The 25493-nt window shown below is 44.3% G+C and overlaps 1 protein-coding gene across 1 annotated transcript in view; it reads right to left on the reverse strand.

The window, feature by feature from the left end:
- Positions 1–25493, reverse strand: part of LOC139390561 (glypican 3) — a 418603-nt gene that overhangs the window by 207763 nt on the left and 185347 nt on the right. Inside the window, exon 6 of the mRNA XM_071137764.1 lies at positions 23361–23469. Within this exon, the coding sequence (XP_070993865.1) occupies positions 23361–23469 (109 nt within the window). The remainder of the gene's footprint in view (positions 1–23360; positions 23470–25493) is intronic.

The raw sequence follows: 25493 nt of genomic DNA on the forward strand, positions 1-25493 counted from the left end.
TATTTTATTTTGAATAGCCTAGCAATAGTGCTTTTAAAAAAATATATTTTTTAGAATTGATAGGCTGACACATTACCTTTAGCTACAGAATATTTCACCACCATGTTTCCATCTCCTCCCCTCTCGCCTTCATTCCTTTCTCCAGCGTGGAGAGAGAGGGGCTGTCAACAGTTTAATGAAATATGTTTCTTTGTGAAAACATGTTACTGTTGATGTTTACAAACAGATTTCAATTGGTTTCCAAAATGAAGCACTCGGTTGCTGCAGGAACAGGGTTGGAGAGCCCATGGCATACAGAGTACTGGGTAGCTGCAGGAACAGGGTTGGAGAGCCCATGGCATACAGAGTACTGGGTAGCTGCAGGAACAGGGTTGGAGAGCCCATGGCATACAGAGTACTGGGTAGCTGCAGGAACAGGGTTGGAGAGCCCATGGCATACAGAGTTTAGGCAGAATACAATGGGGCAAAAAAGTATTTAGTCAGCCACCAATTGTGCAAGTTCTCCCACTTAAAAAGATGAGAGAGGCCTGTAATATTCATCATAGATACACTTCAACTATGACAGACAAAATGAGAAAAAAAATCCAGAAAATCACATTGTAGGATTTTTAATTAATTTATTTGCAAATTATGGTGGAAAATAAGTATTTGGACAATAACAAAAGTTTATCTCAATACTTTGTTATATACCCTTTGTTGGCAATGACAGAGGTCAAACGTTTTCTGTAAGTCTTCACAAGGTTTTCACACACTGTTGCTGGTATTTTGGCCCATTCCTCCATGCAGATCTCCTCTAGAGCAGTGATGTTTTGGGGCTGTTGCTGGGCAACACAGACTTTCATCTCCCTCCAAAGATTTTCTATGGGGTTGAGATCTGGAGACTGGCTAGGCCACTCCAGGACCTTGAAATGCTTCTTACGAAGCCACTCCTTCGTTGCCCGGGCGGTGTGTTTGGGATCATTGTCATGCTGAAAGACCCAGCCACGTTTCATCTTCAATGCCCTCTCACGATACATGGCCCCATTCATTATTTCCTTTACACGGATCAGTCGTCCTGGTCCCTTTGCCGAAAAACAGCCCCAAAGAATGATGTTTCCACCCCCATGCTTCACAGTAGGTATGGTGTTCTTTGGATGCAACTCAGCATTCTTTGTCCTCCAAACACGACGAGTTGAGTTTTTACCAAAAAGTTAAATTTTGGTTTCATCTGACCATATGACATTCTCCCAATCTTCTTCTGGATCATCCAAATGTTCTCTAGTAAACTTCAGACGGGCCTGGACATGTACTGGCTTAAGCAGGGGGACACGTCTGGCACTGCAGGATTTGAGTCCCTGGCGGCGTAGTGTGTTACTGATGGTAGGCTTTGTTACTTTGGTCCCAGCTCTCTGCAGGTCATTCACTCGGTCCCTCCGTGTGGTTCTGGGATTTTTGCTCACCGTTCTTGTGATCATTTTGACCCAACGGGGTGAGATCTTGCGTGGAGCCCCAGATCGAGGGAGATTATCAGTGGTCTTGTATGTCTTCCATTTCCTAATAATTGCTCCCACAGTTGATTTCTTCAAACCAAGCTGCTTACCTATTGCAGATTCAGTCTTCCCAGCCTGGTGCAGGTCTACAATTTTGTTTCTGGTGTCCTTTGACAGCTCAGGTCTTGGCCATAGTGGAGTTTGGAGTGTGACTGTTTGAGGTTGTGGACATGTGTCTTTTATACTGATAACAAGTTCAAACAGGTGCCATTAATACAGGTAACGAGTGGAGGACAGAGGAGCCTCTTAAAGAAGAAGTTATAGGTCTGTGAGAGCCAGAAATCTTGCATGTTTGTAGGTGACCAAATACTTATTTCCACCATAATTTGCAAATAAATTCATTAAAAATTCCATTCAGTGCATACAGATGACATGTATTTTTTATCTTGGCCCTGTTCATGCCCATCTGATAATGGGCCATTCTAAATCAAAACTCATTTTACATATTAGTGAATACAAGATTAAATTGAGAATAGTCTGATCACTTGATGAGAGAACAGCAAGGAACCGAGTGCAAGCTTTTTGGGGGACTTTCTCAAATCATCAACAGTCTATAGTGGCATCATGCAGCCCATATATGTTTTGATTTCTAAGACATTCTAAGATTTGTTTCATTCACAACTTAAATTGCCAAATAGTTCTAAATCTAGCATTAAAGGGCCTGTTTCAAATTATCACTTTTATGCTCAACATTGCCACTTCATATGCACACTCTCACTCCAGAATAATATCCTGTCTATTTTATTCAGCTAAGTTCAATTATATTCTTCTTACTATAAAATCATATAAAATTAAATAATTGCACGGGACTTATAAGCATATCTTGTCAGCTAAATAAACAAGCCTACAGCCTATGGCATGGCTCATAGCCAGACAACATCAGTAGGCCAACTCTTATTCTGTTCTTCTGAAATGTCATAATGTTTCTTTAGACCTGCCTAAAATACATAATGGATGTATTGTGATGGTGTATATTCAACTGATTAATTAGACTTTTTAAAATGCATATGTTGTAAAGCCGTGCATCAGCGGCTTGTACAGTGCATTCGGAAAGTATTCAGACCCCTTGACCTTTTCCACATTTTGTTACATTACAGCTTTATTCTAAAATGGATTAAATTAAACATTTTCCCTCATCAATCTACACACAATACCCCATCATGACAAAGCAAAAACAGGTTTTTAGAAATGTTTGCAATCGGGGGAGAAGGGCCTTGGTCAGGAAGATGACAAAGAACCCGATGATGAGTCTGACAGAGATTTAGAGTTCCTCTGTGGAGATGGGAGAACCTTTCAGAAGGACAACCATCTCTGCAACACTCCACCAATCACAGGCCTTTATGGTAGAGTGGCCAGACGGAAGCCACTCATCAGTAAAAGCCCAATTGGAATTTGCCAAAAGGCAGTTAAAGGACTCTCAGACTATGAGAAACAAGATTATCTGGTCTCATGAAACCAAAATTGAACTCTTTGGCCTAAATACCAAGTGTCACGTCTGGAGGAAACCTGGCACCATCCCTTTAGTGAAGCATGGTGGTGGCAGCATCATGTTGTGGCAATGTTTTTTAGCGGCAGGGACTGGGAGGCTAGTCATGATCAAGGGAAAGATGAACGGAGAAAAGTACAGAGAGATCCTTGATGAAAACTTGCTCCAGAGCGCTAAGGACCTCAGACTGGGGCAAAGGTTCACCTTCCAACAGGACAACGAATCTAAGCACACAGTCAAGATAACTCAGGAGTGGCTTCGGGACAAGTCTCTGAATGTCCTTGAGTGGCCCACCCAGAATCTGGACTTGAACCCAATCAAACATCTAAGGAGAGACCTGAAAATAGCTGTGCAGAGATGCTCCCCATCCAACCTGACAGAGCTCAAGAGGATCTCCAGAGAAAAATGGGAGAAACCACCCAAATACAGGTGTGCCAAGCTTGTAGAGTCATATCCAAGAAGACTCAAGGCTGTGATCACTGCCAAGGGTGCTTCAACAAAGTTCTGAGTAAAAGGTGTAGATGTAAATGTGATATTTCATTTATTTTTGTTTTTTTTGTTTTTTGCAAACATTTCTAAAAACCTGTTTTTGCTTTGTCATTATGGGGTATTGTGTTTAGATTGATGAGGGGAAAAAAACAATTGAATCAATTTTTGAATAAGGCTGTAACGTAGCAAAATTTGGAAAAGTCAAGGGTCTGAATTCTTTCCGTATGCACTCTATGTGTGGAGGCCTAGAGATGCTAAACATGTTTATGTTAATTAACGGTCAATTACCTGTGAGACCAGCAGTCTTTTGCATGACAATAACGTGCTGAAAGAATTTCATGACTGCCCCAGCCCTAGCTGAGACAGATGAAAAATCTCTTGTTCATTGACCCAAATAGACAGGGAAATCGTCATGTTACTGGTGCCTCTTGTACAAACGCCAGAGAACAATTAATGAGAGGACAGAAATAGAAAAAGGGTGATAGATTCAGAACAGCAAAAAGGAGAAAAGGGAGAAAGAGAACGATCACAGCGAGATCAGTAAGAAAACGTGTAAAAACTTTGTAGTTTCACAACTGGGAATGGGGTGTCAATCATTTTGCATGAATGTATAGGTTGCCTTCTGGATGAACCATAGAACCTCATGCCAATCAGAATGATCCCCAGAGTTCTGACCTTCCAAATGGAAAACTCATCTGACGAATAAGATGGAAACGCTGCATAATCAAAGACCAATCACATAATTGCTCTATTTTTTGCTACTAGCGATCAAGCATTCCCTATGAGATGACTTGTTCACAGCAGAAACCTGATACTCTGGGAAATTCAACAGATGGTATTTTTGAAAAATAAACCATCTCCGGAAGAAAAAAAAGTATCACTCAAATATTGAAAATATTCTAATCTTATTTAGGAACTATTATAAGTACAGATTTCTAACTCGATATGAGCACAGTGGAAGAATACATAATTATAAACATGCCAACGCGTAAAAACAGATAAATATTAACTCATTCTTCATCAACTGATCTAGATTCCTCCACAAATGGAATTAGTCTACTCATCATTGGACGTGAGATTGCACGAGATGCATCACCTGTTGCATCACTGACCCCATAGGGCTCTGGTCAAAAGTAGTGCACTATATAGGGAATAGGGTGGCATTTGGGAAGCAGACAGATACTGTGTAGGTCGCAGGATATGCTGAGAGCCTGAGATGTGCTGGTTTATTCCATTTCTCGCTACTCTGTCACAGCCTAAGTACACACCATCAAACATACGCATAACATATACTAGACATGGCTCACAGAGGAATAGACAGCTGTGTAGGGAACAGCTATATATGGATTCCTATCCGGTTTGGCGCCAAGAGAGATTCCAACTCAGCATCTCAAATGGAATTCTATTGCCTATATAATGCACTACTTTTAACCAGAGACCCCTATAGGCCCTGGTCAAAAGTAGTGCACTAAATATGGAATAGGGTGCCATTTAGGACGTACCCCAAGTCAAAGAGGTATAACCTAAGTATAAAGTAATTCCTCTCCATCCATTTATACAGCTCAACTCGTTTCAAACTTGGCTGCTTCTAGCCATGACATCAGGCGCTTTAGGCGTGAGAAAGGCTTGTTTTATAAGCTATGGGAGGGAAGGCTTTGTGTTTTTTCTATGTTTAGTTTAGCTGGCGCTGAGGAACGCAGACTGAGAGTCCATGCCAGGCCCTCTCTGTATATCCACATACTGACAAAGTGAGAAATGACACATTTCCGTTGCGCACGGCTGGAGTCACGGAGCACTTAGAGAGTGGAGGAGAGAAACGCTGTGGGGAAGTGGGCTCTGTAGAGGAGAGAAACGTTGTGGGGAAGTGGGCTCTGTAGAGGAGAGAAACGCTGTGGGGAAGTGGGCTCTGTAGAGGAGAGAAACGCTGTGGGGAAGAGGGCTCTGTAGAGGAGAGAAACGCTGTGGGGAAGTGGGCTCTGTAGAGGAGAGAAACGCTGTGGGGAAGTGGGCTCTGTATAGGAGAGAAACGCTGTGGGGAAGTGGGCTCTGTAGAGGAGAGAAACGCTGTGGGGAAGTGGGCTCTGTAGAGGAGAGAAACGCTGTGGGGAAGTGAGCTCTGTATAGGAGAGAAACGCTGTGGGGAAGTGGGCTCTGTGGAGGAGAGAAACGCTGTGGGGAAGTGGGCTCTGTAGAGGAGAGAAACGCTGTGGGGAAGTGGGCTCTGTAGAGGAGAGAAACGCTGTGGGGAAGTGGGCTCTGTAGAGGAGAGAAACGCTGTGGGGAAGTGGGCTCTGTAAAGGAGAGAAACGCTGTGGGGAAGTGGGCTCTGTGGAGGAGAGAAACGCTGTGGGGAAGTGGGCTCTGTAGAGGAGAGAAACGCTGTGGGGAAGTGGGCTCTGTGGAGGAGAGAAACGCTGTGGGGAATTGGGCTCTGTGGAGGAGAGAAACGCTGTGGGGAAGTGGGCTCTGTGGAGGAGAGAAACGCTGTGGGGAATTGGGCTCTGTGGAGGAGAAAAACACTGTGGGGATGTGGGCTCTGAGGAGGACAGAAACGCTGAGGGGAAGTGGGCTCTGTGGAGGGGACCCATCCTACCCTGGCTGGAGGAGAGCATCTCGGTCTGTATCCCAAATGGAACCCTATTTTCTTTATAGTGCACTACCTTTGACCAGAGCCCACAAAGAGAAACATGGGACAATAGCGGAGCTATTAAGGAATAGGGTGCCATTTGGGACACAACCTCAGTCAGCCCCTATAGCAGAGTTACTCTAATGGGAGGTTAGGAGGAGTGAATACTTTTGGAATGGCTCTTGGCTAGAAAGATTGATTCTGCTAACTTAACATGACAGAATAATCATAGAGATCCCCTCTTACTAATAATAATATCACACGGCACTACGGTTTCACACACAAACAGGGACAGAACAGAACTATGGACAACAGAACAGAATCAGGGACATAACAGAACAGAATCAGGGACATAACGGAACAGATCCAGGGGCAGAACAGAACAGAACAGAAAAAGGGACAGAACAGAACCATGAACATAACAGAACAGAACCAGGGACATAACAGAACAGAACAGAACCATGGACATAACAGAACATAACCAAGAACAGAACAGAACAGAACCAGGAACATAACAGAACAGAACCAGGGGCATAACAGAACAGAACCAGGAACATAACAGAACAAAACCAATGACATAACAGAACAGAACCAGGGGCAGAACAGAACATAACAAAACCAGGAACATAAAAGAACAGAACCATGGACAGAACAGAACAAAACCAGGAACATAAAAGAACAGAACAGAAAAAGGGACATAACAGAACCAGGTACATAACAGAACAGAACCATGGACATAACAGAACAGAACAAAACCAGGAACATAAAAGAATAGAACAGAATCAGGGACAGAACAGAACAGAACCAGGGGCAGAACCAAACAGAACAAAACCAGGAACATAAAAGAATAGAACAGAATCAGGGACAGAACAGAACAGAACCAGGGGCAGAACAGAACAGAACAGAACTATGGACAGAACAGAACAGAACAAAACCAGGAACATAAAAGAACAGAACAGAAAAAGGGACATAATGGAACAGAATCAGGGACATAACAGAACAGAACCAGGGACATAGCAAAACAGAACCAGGGACATAACAGAACAGAACCAGGGACATTACAGAATCAGGGACATAACAGAACAGAACCAGGGACATAACAACCAGGAACATAACAGAACAGAACCAGGGACATAACAGAACCAGGAACATAACAAAACCAGGTACAGAACAGAACAGAACCAGGAACATAACAGAACAGAACCAGGGACATAACAGAACAGAACCAGGGACATTACAGAATCAGGGACATAACAGAACAGAACCAGGGACATAACAGAAAAGAACAAGGGACATAACAACCAGGAACTGAACAGAACAGAACCAGGGACATAACAGAACCAGGAACATAACAAAATCAGGTACAGAACAGAACAGATCCAGGGACATAACAGAACTGAACAAAACAAAACCAGGTACAGAACAGAACACCAGGCCCTAGTTTTAGTCTATAAACTGACAGAGTAACTGTATAACACCAGACCCTGGTTATAGTCTATAAGCTGACAGAGTAACTGTATAACACCAGACCCTGGTTATAGTCTATAAGCTGACAGAGTAACTGTATAACACCAGACCCTGGTTATAGTCTATAAGCTGACAGAGTAACTGTATAACACCAGACCCTGGTTATAGTCTATACGCTGACAGAGTAACTGTATAACACCAGACCCTGGTTATAGTCTATAAGCTGACAGAGTTACTGTATAACACCAGACCCTGGTTATAGTCTATAAGCTGACAGAGTAACTGTATAACACCAGACCCTGGTTATAGTCCATAAACTGACAGAGTAACTGTATAACACCAGACCCTAGTCACAGTCTATAAGCTGACAGAGTTACTGTATAACACTAGACCCTGGTTATAGTCTATAAGCTGACATAGTTACTGTATAACACCAGACCCTGGTTATAGTCTATAAGCTGACAGAGTTACTGTATAACACCAGACCCTGGTTATAGTCTATAAGCTGACAGAGTTACTGTATAACACCAGACCCTGGTTATAGTCTATAAGCTGACAGAGTAACTGTATAACACCAGACCCTGGTTATAGTCTATAAGCTGACAGAGTTACTGTATAACACCAGACCCTGGTTACAGTCTATAAGCTGACAGAGTAACTGTATAACACCAGACCCTGGTTATAGTCTATAAGCTGACAGAGTAACTGTATAACACCAGTTCCTAGTTACAGTCTATAAGCTGACAGAGTAACTGTATAACACCAGACCCTGGTTATAGTCTATAAGCTGACAGAGTTACTGTATAACACCAGACCCTGGTTATAGTCTATAAGCTGACAGAGTTACTGTATAACACCAGACCCTGGTTATAGTCTATAAGCTGACAGAGTAACTGTATAACACCAGACCCTGGTTATAGTCTATAAGCTGACAGAGTAACTGTATAACACCAGACCCTGGTTATAGTCTATAAGCTGACAGAGTAACTGTATAACACCAGACCCTGGTTATAGTCTATAAGCTGACAGAGTTACTGTATAACACCAGACCCTGGTTATAGTCTATAAGCTGACAGAGTTACTGTATAACACCAGACCCTGGTTATAGTCTATAAACTGACAGAGTAACTGTATAACACCAGTTCCTAGTTATAGTCTATAAGCTGACAGAGTTACTGTATAACACCAGACCCTGGTTATAGTCTATAAGCTGACAGAGTAACTGTATAACACCAGACCCTAGTTACAGTCTATAAGCTGACAGAGTTACTGTATAACACCAGACCCTGGTGATAGTCCATAAGCTGACAGAGTAACTGGTAACTGTATAACTCCAGACGCTAGTTACAGTCTATAAGCTGACAGAGTTACTGTATAACACCAGACCCTGGTTATAGTCTATAAGCTGACAGAGTTACTGTATAACACCAGACCCTGGTTATAGTCTATAAGCTGACAGAGTAACTGTATAACACCAGACCCTGGTTATAGTCTATAAGCTGACAGAGTTACTGTATAACACCAGACCCTGGTTATAGTCTATAAGCTGACATAGTTACTGTATAACACCAGACCCTGGTTATAGTCTATAAGCTGACAGAGTAACTGTATAACACCAGTTCCTAGTTATAGTCTATAAGCTGACAGAGTAACTGTATAACACCAGACCCTGGTTATAGTCTATAAGCTGACAGAGTTACTGTATAACACTAGACCCTGGTTATAGTCTAGAAGCTGACAGAGTTACTGTATAACACCAGACCCTAGTTATAGTCTATAAGCTGACAGAGTTACTGTATAACACTAGACCCTGGTTATAGTCTATAAGCTGACAGAGTAACTGTATAACACCAGACCCTGGTTATAGTCTATACGCTGACAGAGTAACTGTATAACACCAGACCCTGGTTATAGTCTATAAGCTGACAGAGTAACTGTATAACACCAGACCCTGGTTATAGTCTATAAGCTGACAGAGTAACTGTATAACACCAGACCCTGGTTATAGTCTATAAGCTGACAGAGTTACTGTATAACACCAGACCCTGGTTATAGTCCATAAGCTGACAGAGTAACTGTATAACACCAGACCCTAGTCACAGTCTATAAGCTGACAGAGTTACTGTATAACACCAGACCCTGGTTATAGTCTATAAGCTGACAGAGTTACTGTATAACTGGGCTCTGGCTGGGCCACTCAAGGACATTCAGAGACTTGTCCCGAAGTCACTCCTGCGTTGTCTTGACTGTGTGCTTAGGGTCATTGTCCTGTTGGAAGGTGAACCTTCGCCTCAGCCTGAGTTCCTGAGAGCTCTGGAGCAGGATTTCATCAATGATCTCTCTGTACTTTGCTCTGTTCATCTTTCCCTTGATCCTCACTGGTCTCCAAGTCCCTGCGGCTGAAAAACTTCCCCACAGCATGATGCTGCCAGCACCATGCTTCACCGTAGGGATGGTGCCAGGTTTCCTCCAGACGTGACGCTTGACATTCAGGCCAAAGAGTTCAATCTTGGTTTAATCAGACCAGAGAATCTTGTTTCTCATGGTCTGAGAGTCTTTAGGTTTCTTTTGGCAAATTCCAGGTGGGCTGTCATGTGCCTTTTACTGAAGAGTGGCTTCCATCTGGCCACTCTACCATAAAGGGCTGATTGGTGGAGTACTGCAGAGATAGTTTTCCTTCTTGAAGGTTCTCCCATCTCCACAGAGGAACTCTGGAGCTCTGACAGTGACCATCGGGTTCCTGGTCACCTCCCTGACCAAGGCCCTTCTCCCCCATTTGCTCAGTTTGGCTGGGCGGCCAGCTTGTGGAAAGTGCCCAGTCATCTTACAAAGCTATTGCAATCCTACAAGAACTGTGTCATCAGCATGCTTTCAGAAACACAATCAACATAATCATTATGATAAACACTCCCTTTCACAGACTGCTTTTTTTGTGTTTTCCATTGAGTAAGGCCCCGTTCCATGATCATGTGACCTCAGTGTCTGTGTGTCTATGCAAGTGAGAGTGCTGTTTGTGTTTTTATACAGCAGGTGGGTCTAATCCTGAATGCTGATTGGTTGAAACCGCATTCCAGCCGGTGTCTATTCCACAAGTTACCACAGGCCAAATCTATGATGTAAAAATGCCTATTTACTCTGTTGTATCTTACTGCGCAATCCACTGTCTCATTAACCCAGCCAGGCAATTTATAAACTTGATCTCTATTATAAAAAGCATCGAGACATTATCTCACATTTATTTTAGACTAACATTTAGTTTTCAACAGCCGAGATTTGAATAAACCTTGCCGTCTGTCTCTCTGACATTTGCAACATTGTTTCAATATTCATATTCGATCTCCAGCTGTGGGAGTCGGATGAGACAGACAGGCAGGCAGGCAGGCAACTTTTCTCAGCCAGTTGAAATCATGAGTCAAATAAAATAAAATCTAAATGTATTTGTAACATGCGCCAAATACAACACATACAAATACAATACAAAATGCTTACTTATAAGCCCTTAACCAACAATGCAGTTGAAGAAAAATAAGAGTTAAGAAAAGATTTACTAAAGAAACTAAAGTTTAAAAAAAGTAACACAATAAAATAACAATAATGAGGCTATATACAGGGTCAATGTGCGGGGGTACTGAAAATGAAATCCTAAAATTCTCAGCAACGGGGCCGTAGTTGAGCAGGTTGAGAGCTTCAAGTTCCTTGGTGTCCACATCAACAACAAACTATCATGGTCCAAACACACCAAGACAGTCGTGAAGAGGGCACGACAAAGCCTATTCCCCCTCAGGAGACTGAAAAGATTTGGCATGGGTCCTGAGATCCTCAAAAGTTCTACAGCTGCAACATTGAGAGCATCTTGATTGGTTGCATCACTGCCTGGTATGGCAATTGCTCGGCCTCTGACCGCAAGGCACTACAGAGGGTAGTGCGTAGGCCCAGTACATCACAGGGGCCAAGCTTCCTGACATCCAGGACCTCTACACCAGGCGGTGTCGGAGGAAGGCCCTAAAAATTGTTAAAGACCCCAGCCATCCCAGTCATAGACTGTTCTCTCTACTACCGCATGGCAAGCGGTACCGGAGTGCCAAGTCTAGGACAAAAAGGCTTCTCAACAGTTTTTACCCCCAAGCCATAAGACTCCTGAACAGGTAATCAAATGGCTACCCGGACTATTTGCACTGTGTGCCACCCCCCAACCCCCATTTTTACGCTGCTGCTACTCTGTTTATCACTTTAACTATACATTCATGTACATACTACCTCAATTGGGCCGGCCAACCAGTGCTCCCGCACATTGGCTACCAGGACTATCTGCATTGTGTCCTGCCACCCACCACCCGCCAACCCCTCTTTTACGCTACTGATACTCTCTGTTCATCATATATGCATAGTCACTTTAACTATACATTCATGTACATACTACCTCAATTGGGCCGACCAACCAGTGCTCCCGCACATTGGCTACCCGGACTATCTGCATTGTGTCCCACCACCCACCAACCCCTCTTTTATGCTACTGCTACTCTCTGTTCATCATACAATATATGCATAGTCACTTTAACCATATCTACATATACATAATACCTCAATCAGCCTGACTAACCGGTTTCTGTATGTAGCCTCGCTACTTTTATAGCCTCACTACTGTATATAGCCTGTCTTTTTACAGTTGTTTTATTTCTTTACCTACCTATTGTTCACCTAATAGCATTTTCACACTATTGTTTAGAGCCTGTAAGTAAACATTTCACTGTAAGGTTTACACCTGTTGAATTCAGCGCACGTGACAAATACACTTTGATTTGATTTGATTTGAAAAGTGAATGTCAGATCACAATGTCTGCTCTATATTTGGACTTTTATTTTCTTTGTACGAGCTTTCAATCCTCACTGTATATTTGACAGTTTAGTATGACTTTTATTTTGACAGCAGGATTTTTGCCTTCTCTGTTTTAGGGTATATGGGAAATAGGCGCAAGAGAAAAAAAGGCACAGAAAAAGTAAAAAATACTTATCTCCATGTATGAAGAATGGAAGATACAAGCAGCTAAAGTCAACGGTCACAGAGAGCCAACTGGCATTTCTGATCAACACAACACAAAAGAGAAAGGAAAGGAGATGTCATGATCTTGAAATTCAAGATAACATCACACCGTCAACTGGATTAAGGCATCGTGTCGACGCAGGTGAGGCAGTTACAGCAGATATGATCAAAATTGCCTATGAAAGGATATCAGGCATTGATGAAGAGTTTGATGCCGAACAGGAAAAACGTCATCTCCGTGAGTTACTTGTTTGCGACTACGCTCACTCCCTTTAAGGATCTACTGTCTCACAAATGAGTCACAAGACCAATGTTCAATCCAGCCATCACCCCATGACCGCAGCAGCGGAGCTGGCAGCAAAGGAAGTTGAGTATGAAGTGTTGCTGGAGGAAAAGAAACAAAAGGAAAGAATACAACACTTAGAATAGCAGGAAAGAAAAGATCTTGAAGCTCAGAGAGAGATGTAAGGGCAGCTCGGGCCAGGTTGGAGGCCTACAACCAGGAGGTTGTCCCGGAAACTAGCTTCCAAACTGCTGACAATATTACTCCAACTACCATCCAACAACTCTCCAATGTCCCAGTATCATCACCTCATGTGGATGTGACTTCTCTGGCTCAAGCCTTCCAAGATAGCATAGCCCTTAATCAACTTCCAATGCCAGAGCCATTTGTATTCAATGGGGATCCAATTCAATTCCTTGAGTGGAAAGCCTCACTTGTGTCACTTATCGTTCAAAGTACATTTCTCATTAAGCAAGGACGACGAGTTCACTAAAGGTAGGGCCTTCTCTTCACCTGTTTTTGCTCTTGTGCATTCATATTGAAATGTTGGATGACATGTCAACAGGTGCCTTCATTAATGGTCTGCACTGCATCCTAGCCATACATGGTGCAGTTCGTCAGATTAAATGTGACCAAGAAAGCAACTTTGTGGGAGCCAGCAATGAACTGAAGGAAGCGCTCAAGGAAGTTGACATGGACAGGCTGACTGCCTTTCTCACTGAGTAACACGTCAGTGGCGTCTGGGAGCGACAGATCAGGACAGTGAAAGGTATCCTTAGCTTCACACACTCACTCTCTTCTTGTGGACTAGATGATTCTTCTCTACGAACCTTCTTCTACGACGCAATGGCAATTGTGAACAATCACCCACTCACTGTTGACAACATCAATAATCCTAACAGTCTTGAGCCACTCACACCTAATCATCTGCTTACTATGAAATCTACCACAGCTCTACCTCCTCCAGGCAAGTTCATCAGGGATGACATGTACGCTCGGAAAAGGTGGTGGCATGTTCAATATCTAGCAGAACTGTTTTGGAGCAGCTGGCAAAAAGTCTTATGGCTTGGGGGTAGAAGCTGATGAAGAGCCTTTTGGACCTAGACTTGGCACTCCATTACCACTTGCCCTGTGGTAGCAGAGACAACCGTTTATGAATAGGGTGGCTGGAGACTGACAATTTTTAGAGCCTTCTTCTGACATGGCCTAGTATAAAGGTCCTGGAAGGCAGGAAGCTTGGCCCCAGTGATGTACTGGGCCGTACGCACTACCCTCTGTAGCGAATTGCGGTCGGAAACCGAGTAGTTGCCATACCAGGCGGTGATGCACCAGATAGAATGCTCTCGATGGTGCAGCTGTAGAACTTTTTGAGGATTTGAGGATCCATGCCAAATCTTTTCAGTCTCCCGAGGGGGAATAGGCGCTGCCGTACCCTCTTCACGACTGTCCTGGTGTGTTTGGAAAATGATAGTTTGTTGGCGATATGGACACCAATGAACTTGAAGCTCTCAACTTGCTCCACTACGTCGATGTGGATGGGGGCGTGCTTAGCCCTCCTTTTCCTGGAGGCCACAATCATCTCCTTTGTCTTGATCACGTTAAGGGAGAGGTTGTTGTCCTGGCACCACACTGCCAGGTCTCTGACCTCCTCCCTATAGGCTGTCTCATTGTTGTCGGTGATCAGGCCTACTACCATTGTGTCGTCAGCAAACTTAATGATGCTGTTGGAGTCGTGCTTGGCTACGCAGTCATGGGTGAACAGGGAGTACAGGAGGGGAATAATCACGCACCTCTGAGGGGCCCCCGTGTTGAAGATCAGCGTGGCAGATGTGTTGTTGCCTACCCTTACCACCTGTGGGCGGCCCGTCAGGAAGTCTAGGATCCAGTTGCAGAGGGAGGTGTTTAGTCCCAGGGTCCTTAGTTTAGTGATGAGCCTTGATGGCACTATGGTGTTGAATGCTGATCTGCAGTCAATGAACAGCATTCTCATATAGGTGTTCCTTTTATCCAGGTGGGAAATGGCAGTGTGGAGCGCAATAGAGATTGCATCATCTGTGGATTTGTTGGGGCGGTATGCAATTGTAGTGGGTCTAGGGTTTCTGGGATGATGGCTTTGATGTGAGCCATGACCAGCCTTTCAAAGCACTTCATGGCTACAGGCGTGAGTGCTATTGGTTGGTAGTTATTTAGGCATTTTATCGTGGTGTTCTTGGGCACACGGACTATGGTGGTCTGCATGAAATATGTAGGTATTACAGAATCAGCATAATTTTCATGGATATATACAAATAACTGTCAATAGAAAACAGGTCAAACGAAATGAAGTGCAGCTAGTGTGCAGTCTTTCCAGCTTCAGTTTGAAGTGATTGTGTTAGCTATGTTTTTGACTCCTCTGACAACAGTTTCCTGACGAGAGAACACATTTTCTACACCAGGTGAAATCACGCCTCATTAACTCATTGTTATGGATGTGTCCAAATAAATGTCAATAGAAAACAGCTTAAACAGATGCAAATGAAGCTACTTTGTTGTTATTCTGGCTGCACGGTTTGACGTGGCTGTAAATTAGCAGTAGTTGGCTAGATAGCAAGCAAGGGATAAGAACGTTACCAGCCAGTATGGCAATAGAACATTTAGAACCAACGACTGGGTCGGTTCCATAGATACAGAACAAAAAGACCGAACGACTGGGTCGCATTTCTGGCAACCGACTTGGTAGAATGAAAGACCAGCCGGCTTGGGTAGCAACCCTAGATTTGTGTCGGGACTATATTTTGTGGAAGGATGTAATAGTATGAATAAATTCATCAAAATAAAGTTTTTAATGAAAATACATTGCATTCAGAAAGTATTTAGACCCCTTGACTTTTCCACATATTATTTTTTCACCTTCTTTTTCTACCAAGATGGAACTCTTTGGCCTGAATGCCAAGCGTCACGTCTGGAGGAAACCTGGCTCCATCCCTATGGTGAAGCATGGTGGTGGCAGCATCATGCTGTGGGGATGTTTTTCAGCCACAGGGACTTGGAGACCAGTGAGGATCAAGGGAAAGATGAACAGAGCAAAGTACCGAGAGATCATTGATGAAAACCTGCTCCAGAGCTCTCAGGACCTCAGGCTGGGGCGAAGGTTCACCTTCCAACAGGACAATGACCCTAAGCACACAGTCAAGACAACGCAGGAGTGATTTCGGGACAAGTCTCTGAATGTCCTTGAGTGGCCCAGCCAGAGCCCAGACTTGAACCTGATCAAGCATCTCTGGAGAGACCTGAAAATAGCTGTGCAACAACGCTCCCCTTTCAACTTGACAGAGCTGAGAGGATCTGCAGAGAAGAATGGGAGAAACACCCCAAATACAAGTGGGCAAAGCTTGTAGCGTCATACCCAAGGCTGTGATCGCTGCCAAAGGTGCTTCAACGAAGTACTGAGTAAAGGGTCTGAATACTTATGTAAAGTAGATATTTCAGTTTTTTACTTTGAATACACTTGCAAAAATGTCTAAAAACCTGTTTTTGCTTTTTCATTATGGAGTATTGTGTGTAGACTGATAAGAAAATAAAACAATTTAATCAATTTAAGAACAAGGCTGTAACGTAACAGAATGTGGAAAAAGTCAAGGGGTCTGAATAATTTCCGAATGCACTTTATGTAACTCATCATTTGAAGATGTTGGTAACACGTTTAGTAAAAGTGAAAATGCCCTCGAGGCCAGTGTGCCCTGGACGAACAACACGCGTGCCAATATATCCTCCAAACACCGGCTTCTCTGGCATTATCATTTCAGTGTACACTTGCTGTACCTATGTCTATCATTCACTTTGTGTGTGTGTGTAAAGTAAATAGAAAGAGGATTTGAAGAAGCAGAGCTTTGAGAGAGAGAGACAGGACTGAGAGTAGGAGGGGGTGGGGGAGCACTGAAATCTCACAACCAAAAATCTATCCTCTCCTCAGGGGAGGGACTAAGTGTGCATGAGGTAATGCAGAAAAAGTAATTGAGAAAATTACAGCGTCTCCCCGAGCGTCTCCCCACACCCTCCCCTTTGAGGGGCTTGAGCTGGGGAAGAGAGGGGGCACAGTTCCTCCTTACATGTCCTTTCCCAGTTTGTTTGAACAGGAGAGAGATACAGTAATCCATTGAGACAGGCCTTCAGCACACAAGCACTAGCCCCTCTGATCGACGCAATCACACACGCACACACACGCACACGCACGCACGCACGCACGCACGCACGCACACACACACACACACACACACACACACACACACACACACACACACACACACACACAAACACACACACACACAGAGGGAAGCTGACCTGACCTGGGCTCCCTGTAGAAGCAGAGGGGGGTTCAGTCCTGCATGTCAACAGCCAGAACCTTACAACAACAACCAGGGAGAACACAGATCTCATTGGCTGATACAACCAACTAGCTACTGAGTCAGGCTGGGAGGGTATGGGCGGGCACCTGTTAGCACCCTCGGCTCCCTCTGAGGTGGGTTGTCATGGAAACGGAGGAGCAGTTGGTATGTAGGGGGCCTTGATGACAGACAGCAGAGTCAGTGTGATGATGGTAGAGCTGGTCCTGTTGCCCGTCACAAAAACTTTGATCCCCACACTATCAGAATAGTCCAGGTAGCAGTGCCCTAAATGATCGTAAGATGTTGTGCAAAAATTTAGCAATGTACAATATTTTGTTTTTTTTAATAGGTATGTTAGAATGTCTATCCAATAGTAATGTGTTTCTATGAGCAATTAATTCTGTGTTGAAACATGTCTCCATGTCCTGATGTTTCTATGTCCTGATGTCTCTATGTCCTGATGTATCCATGTCCTGATGTCTCCATGTCCTGATGTCTCCATGTCCTGATGTTTCTATGTCCTGATGTCTCTATGTCCTGATGTTTCTATGTCCTGATGTCTCTATGTCCTGATGTTTCTATGTCCTGATGTCTCCATGTCCTGATGTTTCTATGTCCTGATGTGTCCATGTCCTGATGTCTCTATGCCCTGATGTTTCTATGTCCTGATGTTTCTATGTCCTGATGTCTCTATGTCCTGATGTCCTTATGTCCTGATGTCCCTATGTCCTGATGTCTCTATGTCCTGATGTCTCCATGTCCTGATGTCTCCATGTCTTGATGTCTCCATGACCTGATGTCTCCATGTCTTGATGTCTCTATGTCTTGATGTCTCCATGTCTTGATGTCTCTATGTCTTGATGTCTCTATGTGCTGATGTCTCTATGTGCTGATGTGTCCATGTCCTGATGTCTCTATGTCCTGATGTCTCTATGTCCTGATGCATCTATGCCCTGATGTATCCATGTCCTGATGTCTCTTTGTCCTGATGTCTATATGTCCCGATGTCTCTATGTCCCGATGCATCTATGTCCTGATGTATCCATGTCCTGATGTCTTTATGTCCTGATGTCTCTATGTCCTGATGTCTCTATGTGCTGATGTCTCTATGTGCTGATGTCTCTATGTGCTGATGTCTCTATGTACTGATGTCTCTATGCTCTGATGTCTCTATGTGCTGATGTCTATATGTACTGATGTCTCTATGACCTGATGTCTCTATGTCCTGATGTTTCTATGTCCTGATGTTTCTATGTCCTGATGTTTCTATGTCCTGAGGTCTCTATGTGCTGATGTCCCCTGATGTCTCTATGTACTGATGTCTCTATGTGCTGATGTCTCTATGTGCTGATGTCTCCATGTCCTGATGTCTCTATGACCCGATGTCTCTATGTCCTGATGTTTCTATGTCCTGATGTTTCTATGTCCTGAGGTCTCTATGTCCTGATGTCCCTATGTCCTGATGTCTCCATGTCCTGATGTTTCTATGTCCTGATGTGTCCATGTCCTGATGTCTCTATGTCCTGATGTCTCTATGTCCTGATGTCCCTATGTCCTGATGTCTCCATGACCTGATGTTTCTATGTCCTGATGTCCCTATGTCCTGATGTCCCTATGTCCTGATGTCTCTATGTCCTGATGTCTCCATGTCCTGATGTCTCCATGTCTTGATGTCTCCATGACCTGATGTCTCCATTTCTTGATGTCTCTATGTCTTGATGTCTCTATGTCCTGATGTCTCTATGTGCTGATGTCTCTATGTGCTGATGTGTCTATGTGCTGATGTCTCTATGTCCTGATGTTTCCATGTCCTGATGTCCCTATATCCTGATGTCCCTATGTCCTGATGTCTCTATGTCCTGATGTGTCCATGTCCTGATGTGTCTATGTCCTGATGTGTACATGTCCTGATGTCTCTATGTCCTGATGTGTCCATGTCCTGATGTCTCTATGTCCTGATGTGTCCATGTCCTGATGTATCCATGTCCTGATGTATCCATGTCCTGATGTCTCTATGTCCTGATGTGTCCATGTCCTGATGCCTCTATGTCCTGATGTATCCATGTCCTGATGTCTCTATGTCCTGATGTAGCCATGTCCTGATGTCTCTATGTCCTGATGCATCTATGCCCTGATGTATCCATGTCCTGATGTCTCTTTGTCCTGATGTCTATATGTCCCGATGTCTCTATGTCCTGATGCATCTATGTCCTGATGTATCCATGTCCTGATGTCTCTATGTCCTGATGTTTCTATGTACTGATGTCTCTATGTGCTGATGTCTCTATGTACTGATGTCTCTATGTGCTGATGTCTCTATGTACTGATGTCTCTATGTACTGATGTCTCTATGTGCTGATGTCTCTATGTGCTGATGTCTCTATGTGCTGATGTCCCCTGATGTCTCTATGTACTGATGTCTCTATGTGCTGATGTCTCTATGTGCTGATGTCTCTATGTGCTGATGTCTCTATGACCTGATGTCCCCTGATGTCTCTATGTGCTGATGTCCCCTGATGTCTCTATGTACTGATGTCTCTATGTGCTGATGTCTCTATGTGCTGATGTCTCTATGTGCTGATGTCTCTATGACCTGATGTCCCCTGATGTCTCTATGTCCTGATGTCTCTATGTGCGTATGTCTCTATGTCATGATGTCTCTATGTGCTGATGTCTCTATGACCTGATGTCCCCTGATGTCTCTATGTGCTGATGTCCCCTGATGTCTCTATGTACTGATGTCTCTATGTGCTGATGTCTCTATGTGCTGATGTCTCTATGTGCTGATGTCTCTATGACCTGATGTCCCCTGATGTCTCTATGTCCTGATGTCTCTATGTGCGTATGTCTCTATGTCATGATGTCTCTATGTGCTGATGTCTCTATGTGATGAAGTGTCTCTATGACCTGATGTCCCCTGATGTCTCTATGTGCTGATGTCCCCTGATGTCTCTATTTACTGATGTCTCTATGTGCGTATGTCTCTATGTCATGATGTCTCTATGTGCTGATGTCTCTATGTGCTGATGTCTCTATGTCCTGATGTCCCCTGATGTCTCTATGTGCTGATGTATCTATGTGCTGATGTCTCTATGTACTGATGTCTCTATGTTCTGATGTCTCTATGACCTGATGTCCCCTGATGTCTCTATGTCCTGTTGTCTCTATGTGCGTATGTCTCTATGTCATGATGTCCCTTGATGTATCTATGTCCTGATGTCCCCTGATGTATATATGTCCTGGTGTCTCTATGTCTTAATGTCTCTATGTCCCGGTGTGCCCTGATGTCTATATGCCCTGATATCTCTATGTGCTGATGTCTCTATGTACTGATGTCTCTATGTCCTGATGTCTCTATGTGCTGATGTCTTTATGCCCTGATGTCTCTATGTACTGATGTCTCTATGCCCTGATATCTCTATGTCCTGATGTCTCTATGTGCTTATGTCTCTATGTGCTGATGTCTCTATGTGCTGATGTCTCTATGTACTGATGTCTCTATGACCTGATGTCTCTATGACCTGATGTATCTATGTCCTGATGTCTCTATGTGCTGATGTCTCTATGTCCTGATGTCTCTATGTCCTGATGTCTCTATGTGCTGATGTCTCTATGCCCTGATGTGTCTATGTGCTGATGTTTCTATGTCCTGATGTCTCTATGTCCTGATGTCTCTATGTCCTGATGTCTCTATGTGCTGATGTCTCTATGCCCTGATGTGTCTATGTGCTGATGTCTCTATGACCTGATGTCTCTATGACCTGATGTCCCCTGATGTATCTATGTCCTGATGTCTCTATGTGCTGATGTCTCTATGATCTGATGTCTCTATGACCTGATGTCTCTATGACCTGATGTCCCCTGATGTATCTATGACCTGATGTCCCCTGATGTATCTATGTCCTGATGTCTCTATGTGCTGATGTCTCTATGATCTGATGTCTCTATGACCTGATGTCTCTATGACCTGATGTCCCCTGATGTCTCTATGACCTGATGTCCCCTGATGTATCTATGTCCTGATGTCTCTATGTGCTGATGTCTCTATGATCTGATGTCTCTATGACCTGATGTCTCTATGACCTGATGCCTCTATGACCTGATGTCCCCTGATGTATCTATGTCCTGATGTCTCTATGTTATGATGTCTCTAAGGCTACCCAAAACGTTTGACCCAAGTTAAACAATTTAGAGGCAATGCTACCAAATACTAATTGAGTGTATGTAAACTTCTGACCCACTGGGAATGTGATGAAATAAATAAAAGCTGAAATAAATCATTCTCTCTACTATTATTCTGACATTTCACATTTTTACAATAAAGTGGTGATCCTAACTGACATAAAACAGGGAATTTTTACGAGGATTAAATGTCAGGATTTGTGAAAAACTGAGTTTAAATGTATTTCCCTAAGGTGTATGTAAACTTCTGACTTCAACTGTAGCTGCAGAGTAACCTGTATTCCATATGGCTGGGTCAGAACCAGATAGTTCTACAGAGTAACCTGTATTCCATATGGCTGGGTCAGAACCAGATAGTTATACAGAGTAACCTGTATTCCATATGGCTGGGTCAGAACCAGATAGTTCTACAGAGTAACCTGTATTCCATATGGCTGGGTCAGAACCAGATAGTTCTACAGAGTAACCTGTATTCCATATGGCTGGGTCAGAACCAGATAGTTCTACAGAGTAACCTGTATTCCATATGGCTGGGTCAGAACCAGATAGTTCTACAGAGTAACCTGTATTCCATATGGCTGGGTCAGAACCAGATAGTTCTACAGAGTAACCTGCATTCCATATGGCTGAGTCAGAACCAGATAGTTCTACAGAGTAACCTGTATTCCATATGGCTGGGTCAGAACCAGATAGTTCTACAGAGTAACCTGTATTCCATATGGCTGGGTCAGAACCAGATAGTTCTACAGAGTAACCTGTATTCCATATGGCTGGGTCAGAACCAGATAGTTCTACAGAGTAACCTGTATTCCATATGGCTGGGTCAGAACCAGATAGTTCTACAGAGTAACCTGTATTCCATATGGCTGGGTCAGAACCAGATAGTTCTACAGAGTAACCTGTATTCCATATGGCTGGGTCAGAACCAGATAGTTCTACAGAGTAACCTGCATTCCATATGGCTGAGTCAGAACCAGATAGTTCTACAGAGTAACCTGTATTCCATATGGCTGGGTCAGAACCAGATGAGTTCTACAGAGTAACCTGTATTCCATATGGCTGGGTCAGAACCAGATAGTTCTACAGAGTAACCTGTATTCCATATGGCTGGGTCAGAACCAGATAGTTTTACAGAGTAACCTGCATTCCATATGGCTGAGTCAGAACAAGGGGTAGGGTAGGGGCTAGGCCCAGGGGTAGGGGCTAGGCCCAGGGGTAAGGGCCAGGCTCAGGGATAGGGGCCAGGCCCAGGGGTAGGGGCTAGGCCCAGGGGTAGGGACTAGGCTCAGGGGTAGGGGCTAGGCTCAGGGGTAGAGGCTAGGCCCAGGGGTAGGGGCTAGGCCTAGGGGTAGAGGCTCAGGGATAGGAGCCAGGCCCAGGGGTAGGGGCTAGGCCCAGGGGTAGGGGCTAGGCCTAGGGGTAGGGGCTAGGCTCAGGGTTAGGAGCCAGGCCCAGGGGTAGGGGCTAGGCTCAGGGGTAGGGTCCAGGCTCAGGGGTAGAGGCTAGGCCCATGGGTAGGGGCCAGGCTCAGGGGTAGAGGCTAGGCCCAGGGGTAGGGGCTAGGCCCAGGGGTAGGGGCCAGGCTCAGGGGTAGGGGCTAGGCTCAGGGGTAGGGGCTAGGCTCAGGGGTAGGGGCTAGGCCCAGGGGTAGGGGCTAGGCTCAGGGGTAGGGGCTAGGCTCAGGGGTAGGGGCTAGGCTCAGGGGTAGGGGCTAAGCTCAGGGGTAGGGGCTAGGCCCAGGGGTAGGGGCTAGGCCCAGGGGTAGGGGCCACACATGTGCCCTCCATCAACAGCCTGTTTTGACTGACCTGAGCATAAACATATATGAATGTACCCACAAACGCATAAACGCACACACACACACACACACACACACACACACAAGCAGACCACCTGGTTGATGTGTTTGAGTTTGTCGATGATCTGGGAGATGACTGGTTCAGGGGCTTTGATCTTAGGGTCAGGGCCATGAGGGTGAGAGCGCTTCACTGGGACAGGAAACCTGGAAAAGACAGAAAAAGAAAAGAAAAATGTAGGTTTCATCAGATCCATTTTTGAAAAGCTGCGCTGTTCTGTTTGGTGTTAAATAAATCACATGAATGGTATGGTGAACAGGACATTTGACGACACTCCACAGACCAGTGCCCAATATGAAGCTCTATCGCCATCTAGTGTTGATAAGACGAATAAAAGCTCTTCAGACAGGATTTTTAACAATTTAGAAACAAATCACCAGTAACTCGAGGTGCATTCATAAGTCAATAATTGAATATTATGTGTAAGATAAGATGATGCATGTTCATACGTCATATCCCCAATCTATCCTCCAGTCAGTTTACTACGTAGAGTAGTGAGAACATTTCATTTGATTTGATAGCCTGAATCACAGAACGGAAAGCCCCAGTCCCAGACGGATAAGATCCTGCAGAGGCGTAGTCAGAGGTAGATAGGTGGAGGAGGAAGCAAAATATGTTGGAACTCTTCCTCTGTGTTATATTGTACTGACAGAGCCCAGGTTGGAACTCTTCCTCTGTGTTATATTGTACTGAAGCAGCCCAGGTTGGAACTCTTCCTCTGTGTTATATTGTACTGACAGAGCCCAGGTTGGAACTCTTCCTCTGTGTTATATTGTACTGACAGAGCCCAGGTTGGAACTCTTTCTGTGTGTTATATTGTACTGAAGCAGCCCAGGTTGGAACTTTTCCTCTGTGTTATATTGTACTGAAGCAGCCCAGGTTGGAACTCTTCCTCTGTGTTATATTGTACTGACAGAGCCCAGGTTGGAACTCTTCCTCTGTGTTATATTGTACTGAAGCAGCCCAGGTTGGAACTCTTCCTCTGTGTTATATTGTACTGACAGAGCCCAGGTTGGAACTCTTCCTCTGTGTTATATTGTACTGACAGAGCCCAGGTTGGAACTCTTCCTCTGTGTTATATTGTACTGAGGCAACCCAGGTTGGAACTCTTCCTCTGTGTTATATGGTACTGAAGCAGCCCAGGTTGGAACTCTTTCTGTGTGTTATATTGTACTGAGGCAGCCCAGGTTGGAACTCTTCCTCTGTGTTATATTGTACTGAAGCAGCCCAGGTTGGAACTCTTCCTCTGTGTTATATTGTAATGAAGCAGCCCAGGTTGGAACTCTTCCTCTGTGTTATATTGTACTGAAGCAGCCCAGGTTGGAACTCTTCCTCTGTGTTATATTGTACTGAAGCAGCCCAGGTTGGAACTCTTCCTCTGTGTTATATTGTACTGAAGCAGCCCAGGGTGGAACTCTTCCTCTGTGTTATATTGTACTGACAGAGCCCAGGTTGGAACTCTTCCTCTGTGTTATATTGTACTGAGGCAACCCAGGTTGGAACTCTTCCTCTGTGTTATATGGTACTGAAGCAGCCCAGGTTGGAACTCTTCCTCTGTGTTATATTGTACTGAAGCAGCCCAGGTTGGAACTCTTCCTCTGTGTTATATTGTAATGAAGCAGCCCAGGTTGGAACTCTTCCTCTGTGTTATATTGTACTGAAGCAGCCCAGGTTGGAACTCTTCCTCTGTGTTATATTGTACTGAAGCAGCCCAGGTTGGAACTCTTCCTCTGTGTTATATTGTACTGAAGCAGCCCAGGTTGGAACTCTTCCTCTGTGTTATATTGTACTGACAGAGCCCAGGTTGGAACTCTTCCTCTGTGTTATATTGTACTGAAGCAGCCCAGGTTGGAACTCTTCCTCTGTGTTATATTGTACTGAAGCAGCCCAGGTTGGAACTCTTCCTCTGTGTTATATTGTACTGACAGAGCCCAGGTTGGAACTCTTCCTCTGTGTTATATTGTACTGAAGCAGCCCAGGTTGGAACTCTTCCTCTGTGTTATATTGTACTGAAGCAGCCCAGGTTGGAACTCTTCCTCTGTGTTATATTGTACTGAAGCATTCTCCCAGGTGCTGTCGTGCTCTCTGCTACGCCTGGCTTTAACCCTTTATGAACCAAACTCTGATGCTATCAGCATGTCAACCTCGGAGAATGGCCCCACGCACGCAA

Source organism: Oncorhynchus clarkii, chromosome 31 (genome assembly GCF_045791955.1).
Source record: "Oncorhynchus clarkii lewisi isolate Uvic-CL-2024 chromosome 31, UVic_Ocla_1.0, whole genome shotgun sequence".
NCBI lineage: Eukaryota > Metazoa > Chordata > Actinopteri > Salmoniformes > Salmonidae > Oncorhynchus > Oncorhynchus clarkii.